The 8,922-nt window shown below is 42.8% G+C and overlaps 1 protein-coding gene across 1 annotated transcript; it reads right to left on the minus strand.

Annotated features, from left to right (window-relative positions):
- Window positions 1-2,415: 2,415 nt before the first annotated feature.
- Window positions 2,416-8,912, minus strand: MIS18A (MIS18 kinetochore protein A). The gene is made up of 5 exons (XM_014525720.2): window positions 8,770-8,912; window positions 8,612-8,678; window positions 8,269-8,391; window positions 6,218-6,311; window positions 2,416-3,545 (listed from the first exon to the last, which is right to left on the minus strand). Exons 1-5 carry the CDS (start codon window positions 8,861-8,863, stop codon window positions 3,453-3,455), a joined length of 471 nt encoding a protein of 156 aa, XP_014381206.1. The 5' UTR covers window positions 8,864-8,912; the 3' UTR covers window positions 2,416-3,452.
- Window positions 8,913-8,922: the final 10 nt, after the last annotated feature.

Consider the following 8,922-nt stretch of genomic DNA (forward strand, 5'->3'; position numbering starts at 1 on the left):
AGGCCGAGAAGGAACCATCCACCACCACTCTCAGGGTGCGGTCCCTAAGCCAATTGGCCACCCACCTGACCATGTAGGTGCCCACTCCACAGTCTGCTAGCCTCCCAATGATGATAGGGTGTGAAACTGTGTCGAAGGCCTTCCTAAAGTCCAGGAAGATGACATCAGACTCGGCTCCTGCGTCCAGGCAGTGTGTGACCTAGTCATAGAAGGCTACAAGGTTTGTCAGGCAGGATCTACCTGTGACAAACCTGTGCTGGTTTCCCCTCAGCTTCGTTTCCCCTGCTGGGCCTGCACAAATGTGTTCTTTGTTAGCATTTTCCCAGGAATAGAGGTAAGACTGACTGGTCTAAAGTTACCCGGCTCATCCCTTCTCCCTTTCTTGAAAATGGGCACCACATTGGCCCTTCTCCAGTCCTCAGGGACCTGGCCAGAGCACCACGAGTTCTTGAACAGCTGTGCCAGCAGCTCAGCTATGACACTGGCCAATTCTTTCAGCAGCCATGGGTGGAGGTCACCTGGGCCTGCTGACTTGTACCCATCCAGCTCCTCCAGGAGCTCCTTAACTATTTCAGAACTAACCGTAGGCAGACTGGTGCCATGTGGACAGCCGTCAGTGATCAAAGTGGAGGAATTGGCTTGGTCAGTACTTAGAAATACTGAAGCGAAGAACTCATTGAAGAGCTCTGCTTTTTGCCCCCCGCATCAACCACCAACTGTCCTGATTTGTCCTGCAGGGGCCCTATGTTGCTCTGAGCTTTCCTTTTGCCCGCTAAATACCTGTCACATGTCACAAACACAGTGTTGAGGTGTATTCTTGAATTCATTTTTCTGATATGGCATGTGTGGTCTCTACTGATAAGCAGCATTAAGCTGGGTTTAAGCCTCATCATTCTTGTATGAATTGTGATATTTAATGTGAATGTATTTTTATATTTTATAGGAGGGCTAGGGTTAAATAATATAATAATGATTTTAGGTGTTACTTTTCCAACAGTGAAGTTTACAGCTGGGAGACGATGAAAGTCTAAATGATGAAATGAACTAACCGCTAAGAATTAGCAATCAACACATGTACGTTTAATAACCAGTCAAATAGGCAGACATGGGCCAAGACCATGAGCCAGGCTATTCCATACAATCACCAAATTACAAGCTTAAAGAAGTCCGTAGCAAGAATGACACCTGGAAAGACTATTTAAAGAACAGTGGGCATGTCTACACCTGCATTAAAATGTGCTGTAGTTACTACGCATTAAATTTAGTACCTGTAATAACAGGTGCTAACTAAATGTGCAATAATTGGTGCTACTGCGCAGTAGCGCCAAGGTACATCTTCTTTTAAAGTGATGCTAATGCGCAGTGGTTTAATTCTGCTGTGCATTAGCATGTCCCAGCAAAAGCTGTGCTACTGCACTTATGTGCAGCAGAATTAATCTACTGCACATTTAGCATCTCATGCAGACATGCCTGGTATTTCTTACAGTGCGGAGAATAAGACTGTATCTCTAAAATACTGGATTAATAGTCTTTATGTCTGAAAGAATACAAGTATTCACCTAATCATAATTGGCTCAGGAAAGATACCAGGTGACATAAACAGACGTACATCACCAGACAGGAAGTTATATGCACCATAAGATTATATGCACCATGATTATTCTCCATAAGAATTAAATGAAAAAAAGCACGCAAATGGCTAGATAAGAAACAATACTTAAGGTCAGACTTTGAGAAGCAAATGTTGTCTAAAGAGTCCCAGGCCTAAGATACTGTAGTGCCACTTACTGTAGTGGCTTAGCTGGGCAACCCAAGCTGATAGCCTGGCAGAAGACTCTGGCTTGCTCAGAAATGGAAGCTACATTTTTAGAGCTTAGGGCTGGGATGGAGGAGTAAAGTCAAGTTATTGCTCTGATATTTCCTTTTGTCTATTTAGCTTTGCTTTATCTTTCAAGCGAAGATTATGTTCAGCAAGTTGATGTCTCACTCAATAGAATTCTATTGTCTCACAAGACAGACAGATGCCTACTACTACTACTTATACTTCTGTCTGTATCCCAATCATATGGTTACTGATTTCTTATGATTGCTCTTGCTTTTATATCAAATCTTTTATAACTTACTTATTGTTGATGATAATTGTAATTTCAGGGTATCTGACCTCCTCTGTAATCTCTAAGCACAAAGACAAAAGGAATGATTCCTTAAACTGGGAGAAGATCTGTGCTCAGAGGTGGCAAGACCTTGATAAGGCCACAGGCCAAGGATCTGGTTGCCGACACATCTCATCTTGTTCCCAGCGGTAAGCAGCAGAGACAGGTTTGAGGCTGAATGATACCTCTGAAGGTGTGGCAGAACCGAATCCAAGCGAGGGAGTGTTACAGTCCCCCACCTCCCAATTAAACTACTCACATCTCCTTTTCTTTCCATTTTATTGAAAATCTGAATATTCACATTGATTGCCCAACTCTCCTGGTTTCCCAAAAAATTTTACAAGTATACGACAGTATTTACAAAGATATTAAACTCAAATAATTACACTATTGACTGCAATGAATTAATACTATTTCAATTCAAGTATTATGTTTCTTCATATCTAATAAAGTTGAAGACCTATGTTCAAGCTCCACTTAGCTGCATTGCATGTTTGTTTTCTACATTTAGCTGGAAACAAGATACTTCATTCTCTTTTCGGTCAATAACAAAAGTTAATAAAAATTGAGTCACCCTAAGGCTTCAATGCAGAATCTGCCCCAATTAAGTCTTCTAACTCAATGCCAGTCAAAGGAAAACTATAAAATAAAGATTAATTCAACTTTCATTCCTCCAGGGCTCAGGGTTGGTTTATTACTTTAGTTTTAGAGAAATGTCATGATGCCAATTCAGCAGATTATCCTGGATAACTATCCCAATCTCAGATGCTGACAGAAGATCTACTAAAAAATTATGCCATTATGCTATGCTATGCTCACTAGACTGAAATCCAAACAGTGCAAATCTACTTCAGGAGAAGTTATCTAGGCAAATCTTACACGGGAGTTTTGGCAGGGAAACTGAAAAACAACATTAAATCCAATGTAGCAAGTATGTCAGTAGAAAGGAATATTCTGCTCCAAGAGATCTGAGTTGTATCTAGCAATATTACAGTTTATTCAGAGCAAGTAATCTATATTAAAAAAAAAAAAAAATCAGATCACTTAATATGTTAACAAAAACTTTATAAAAAAGAAGACTCTTATAAAAAACTTCTACCTAGAAAGAGAAATCGAATTCTTGAATACCTTCCTTTCAGTTACCAGCAAAAAACAGAAGCCTTCATCCTAGAAAGGGTGTTCTGTTCCATTAACAGAAATGATGCAGTTTTCACTCATTTCCCTGGAAGGACTATATCATACTCCAGATTCTGGAGTTTTATGCAGAGCCAAGTTTTGCCATTCCTGGTATATTTACTTTCAGGAAGGTTTTCCGCCATTGTTGTGAAGGGCTGCAAAACCTGATTCAACTACAGTCAGTCTCGTTTCCAGTACTTTTAATAAAGTTTCTGCCTGATAAGAAAATTGAGAAAATTTGGTTAGACAAAAGATGAATTAATACTGAAATTCTAATTCATTGAGAGTTACATGCTAGAAGTAATTCATAGTAATTATATAAAAATCAAGTTGTTCCATCCTCACCTCGCAACATATAATTCTGGGTAAACTGAATAAAAAAAGGAGTTGAAATGAAAAGATGCATGTTTTGCTTTGATAAATTAAAGGAAAAATATATGGATAAAGGCAGCTAACATATACTTGTTAAGGAAACCACTAGTCATAAAATATTACCTGTAGGGAGTACCTATGCATTCAATCAGGACTGGGTATTTTTCTTGAGAAAACGTTTTCAAATGTTATAGTGCAAGAGTTGCAGGGGTTTAGGTTGTAGCCATGTTGGTCTAAGGACATAGGCAGACAAGGTTCCTTGGGTGAATTTGATATCTTTTATTAGACCAACCCAAATAGTTGGAGAACAGTTATTAAGCAAGCTTTCGGGTTCAAAAACCCTTCGTCAGGCTAAGGAAGTTTCAGCAGTTGGGGTGTTCTCTTCCTGGATGGAATGGAAAGTAAACAAGCCAGGGGCTGGGGAGTCAGTTGCCAGGCAGATTGTAATGTATCAAAAATCCAATGTGCAAGAGTCGCATTGTAGCCATGATGGTCCAGAAATTATGCAAATGAAGCATTTCTTAGGGCGATATATTTTATTAGACCAACTATGTAGACAGGATAAAGTTAGACAAGGTTTTGAAAGCAATACATTCTTCCTCAGATGACCATGCCTAACTCTATCCTACCTACATAGTTGGTCCAATAAAAGATACCACTGTAAGAAATCCATTCCTTTCAAATTTGAGAGAAATTTAAAGCAGAAGATGCTGTGTTGGGAAGAGAGAGACTGTGTTACGGACCCAGAAGTAGATCGGTCTGACAATTATAACAGGGGACAGAAAATCAGGCACAGCACTTAGATTACTGGTAGATAATCATGAACTTTACAATTTCCAAAGATGTTTAAATCCAAAAGAAAGATATTTCTTTTTTCATTCAACACCAAAAAATTACTGTATTTACCTGAGTCCAAGCGAGCTTTAAATTTATGATGATGCCCCAATAATTAGATTCTATATATGGAACATTATATTTTCCTATAATTTTCTATATACACACAATCTAATTATATGGGGAGTGTCTTAAATTCATCCCTCCTACTACTGTGGCAGGGAAAGCAGCACTGGGAGTGCAGGAGGGGGCACAGGCCAGTGGCCAAACCTCCCATCTTGCCCTACTCCCAGCCACTGGCCCACCCTGATGCCTGCCCCTCCAACTCCTGCCCTTCACTGGTCACTCCTCCCTGCTTGGTCCCCAGCCACTCCCACCCCCACAAGCCCTACCCCACCCACCTGACCTCCTGCCTCCCTGCCACCATCCTCCGCAACCCCCGATGCCCCCCTCTGCCACTTACCTTCTGTGGATGCCCTGGTTCTGGGCCTGCCAACGGCAGCCTTGGAAGGCTTGTGGTCTCCCCAGCGCTCCCCCAAAGCTGTATATTGCAGGTCTCCCCCACAGCCCTCCCCTCCCACAGGTCTCTCCTGCACCCCCTCCCCTGCTGCATGAGCTACCCTGTCCCAGGGCAGGTGGCTACTAAGCTCCAGTTTTACTCTGGGCCCAGAAGTGGGGCTGCAGTAGCTGCCTGCCTCAGCCCATACTCAATCTAAAACTATTCTTCCCTCCCCTTCTCCACTCCCCTCCCATGTTGTTTGGGGAGAAGGAACCTCATCTGGGATTTGAGTAAATACAGGTATACAAGAACAGATATTATCCTGATTTCCAAATCATTATTTAACAATGCTTTATCAGCAAAAGAAGATGGACTGCAGGGTTGTCTGTACAGTTATTAGATATTGGGACAATACATACTAAATGAAAACTTGGTGGTTAAATATCCCACTGCTGTATAAGGAGGAAAGTCTGAACTATGAGAGAGGAAATTAGGCTGTATTTCACTGATAAAAAATATAATATTTTATTTTCAATTTCATTTATGGGTTGCTTTCAAGGTGTCAGAGACAACCTAAGAAATAGAAGCAATTCATTTATGGTCTAGATACTTTTGTTTCAATCTTTTTCCATCTAAAAGAAAGTTCAAAGCTTTGTGCAATTGATTTAAACAACCTATGATTGCCTCCACCACAATCCTAGAGGCATCTGGACACTTGGCAAACACGATTTCACTACTTTTTTTTCCCCCTTACATACAGTCTCCTTTCAGAGTAGATCTGAATTATAGCTATCCCCCTAGTTCCTCCATAATTCTACATGAACTCAGAAGTCACATTTACCAAAAAAAACCCATTTCTATAGTTTCTATTTTGTAATTCTGTATATCAGAAGATTTTAAAGTTGGTTTACATATGAACGTGAATTCTTAAGGCATGGAAAACTTAGGGACCAGAACCTCTGGAGACAAGTGCTCTTCCTTGTTATAAAGAAAGGTGGCCAGAAATCCAGAGATGCATTTAATTAGCAACTTTTGTTTTTGTCAGAACTGTTCTTGGGAGGAAAGTTTTCTGAACATCTAACTTTCTGAAACTGGCTGAAATTAGAAGCAGTTATGTAGAAACACTGTATGGATGTTTTCACAGTTGTAATGAACTTTTACCAGCTTAAAAACTAAATCTTACCCTTTCTAGTGCCTCTTCCAAGCTACCTCGACTTTGAAGAGTTAAAGGCTCCTCCTCAGTTACAGCTTGCTTTTCTGATGATCCTAGGATGTAACTGATATAAAATATTTAATTATGTAATATTCAGTCAAAATGAGAAATAACCACACATACCTGGCATTTTTATAACACCAGTCAATGCAATTAGATGAAATAGAGGATGGTGCTAGTTTGTCAATCTGTAAGCCAAGAAGAAAATGTAGTTTTGTAGACCTATTATACAACAAGCATACAAGAATTCCCTATTGTCACCGATACAAATTAACATGAAGAAAGAGAATGAACTACAGGGATAACATAGCGCAGGGGGACTAAAAACAAAAAAAGTGGATGACGATATTCACATTTCTGAATCGGAAGTGTCACCTAACCAACCAATCCCTAAGTTAATGAGAACAGGAACAAAGAGCAACATCATTCAAAGAGCTAACATAATTGATACTGACATAATTGATCCAAGATTTAATTACTGAAAAATATTTTAATACCTTCTGTTTAACAACACTACAGAAAGCCAGGTTTTAATGCTGTAGGTGTATCAATCCTGACCTTCCAGATTTAAGCCCAAGGAAGCCAAAAGGTGTATTTCTTCACCCAGTTTTCAGCATGCTAACTTTGTCCTTAGACTGGTAGTTAAGATGCATTTCCTCCAAAGCAGTAGTTCTCAACATTTTTAAGACTCGAAACATCCCTTCATAACCTGAATCAAGTGGTACCCTATTTAAAAAATGAATATCAGTCAGTTTTTAACTAGAGAAAAATGACTGAAAGAGCAATTCTTCTGTTGCAACACACACAGAAAGATCACACCAGGTCAGAAGGTTTTTGACACTGGATTCCTATTTTAAATCTCTGGGTTTATTTTGTGAAATGTGTAGGTGTTTGTGCACTTAACTTTGCTAGCACTGCAGTGCCCCACAGCACCTTTAAAAGGATCACATGGCACCTAGGTTGAGAACCACATATCTAAAGGCTTGTCTTCACCTAGGTCTAATTTGATACCTTGATACTTGGTCTTTACATTCACAGACTTCTGGGTAGGATTGTAGCCAAGACACCGTATTCCAGTCTTGTGTATGTAATGACACTCGATGTATTTGAACTATTTCATGAATGAACACCTAAGTTATGAAACTATCAGGGCCTACCCCACATCAAATGCAGAATCTTTCCATATAATCGAGCATTCCAACATAGGCAGCAAAAACAGAAAACACATTTCTTAAACTAAAGGAGTACAGAGAAGCAACCAGTAACCATCCCTACCCTTTCGCAAGTGTTGTAAACTCCTGAATAGAGAAACATCCTCCATTTCTGACAGTGAAGCAATCAAATTAAAAGGCAAAAACACTTGCATGCTTATCTGACAAGAGGAACTGTGGCAGGGGTGGGCAAAATGACCAAGCCAGCAGCCAGACTCCATTTCCTAGCCATGCCCTCATGGCTAGGGCGGTTCTCCATGGAGACCCCAGCCCCCTTAGAAGCACAGGCTGGGGTTGTCATGGAGACCAGCCTGAGCCGCACCAGCAGCGTGTGTGGCAGAGCAGTGCAGGGGGCTGCTCCAGAGCTGCTGGGAACACGGGATGGGGGCAGCTTGCTCCAGAGCCAGGAGAGCCGTGATCTGTAGCCTGCACACTCCAGGCAGAGGCGTGCAGGCAGGGGATTGTGGCTCAGGCCAGCTCTTAGAAGCAGCGACAGCCTGGTCTGGAGCCAGGGCAGAGCCACAATCCCCTGCTCGGAGTGTGCAGGCTACAGATCATGGCTCTGCCCTAGCTCTGGAGCAAACTGCCCCCATCACAAGATCCCAAGAGCTCTGTCACACATGCTGCCAACACGGCTCAGGCTGGTCTGCATGGCAACCCTAGCCTGAGCTTTGCTGTGCAGGTGCGGCTGGGGTCACCATGGAGACCGGCTCAAGCCATGCAGGCAGGTGCGGCTGGGAGCTGGAGTCCACAGCCGACTAGACCCAGCTTGCAGGCCAGACTTTGTCAGTCCCTGAACTACGGTCTTACCTTTCAATAGCGTCAACGTTGAAACAGAATAAATCTCTCTTATAGTCCAGGTGTTTGGGGGTGCATCTGTAGATGGTCCCAAGATTCACTGAGCACCCAGAGCAGAGCAGCGTTTCAATCATGCTACAAGCAAAATACTTATCACTAAATTAGCAGAAGTCGAGAGGAATTTTTAGGACGACCATGATTAGTCAAATACCCACTTCTGGCCTTCCCGCATCCACCCCCACTGTGAACACCTTATACAAACAGACAGCACAGCTAAGAGGTCTCAAATGTATCCAACTGGCTCTGTCCCCTACGGTAGCTATCCCCCAAGCCAGCCCCCGCGGCGGTCACTCACCAGCCGTACTCGCCGGGCCGGCTGGACAGCTTCTGCTCCTTATCCACCAGCACGTTGGAGGTGACATCTGCAAGGGAGAGCCAACCGTCACCAACCGCCCCCCAACAGTCGGGCGGACAGGGATGAGAGGGCCGGGGTGGATGCAGGGCAGGACTCACTGCGCAGCATGACACAGGACCCCTCCTCGTCGTTGGCCTCCCAGCTCAGCGTGTCGCCCACGGGCCGCTTGCAGCCGGCGCAGAGGAACACCATAGGCAGATCCTGCCCCTCCTCCTCCACTTCCCCCACCACGTTCCGACGCGCCCCCCGCG

This window comes from Alligator sinensis, unplaced genomic scaffold, assembly GCF_000455745.1.
Source record: "Alligator sinensis unplaced genomic scaffold, ASM45574v1 scaffold1207_1, whole genome shotgun sequence".
NCBI classification, from domain to species: Eukaryota; Metazoa; Chordata; order Crocodylia; family Alligatoridae; genus Alligator; species Alligator sinensis.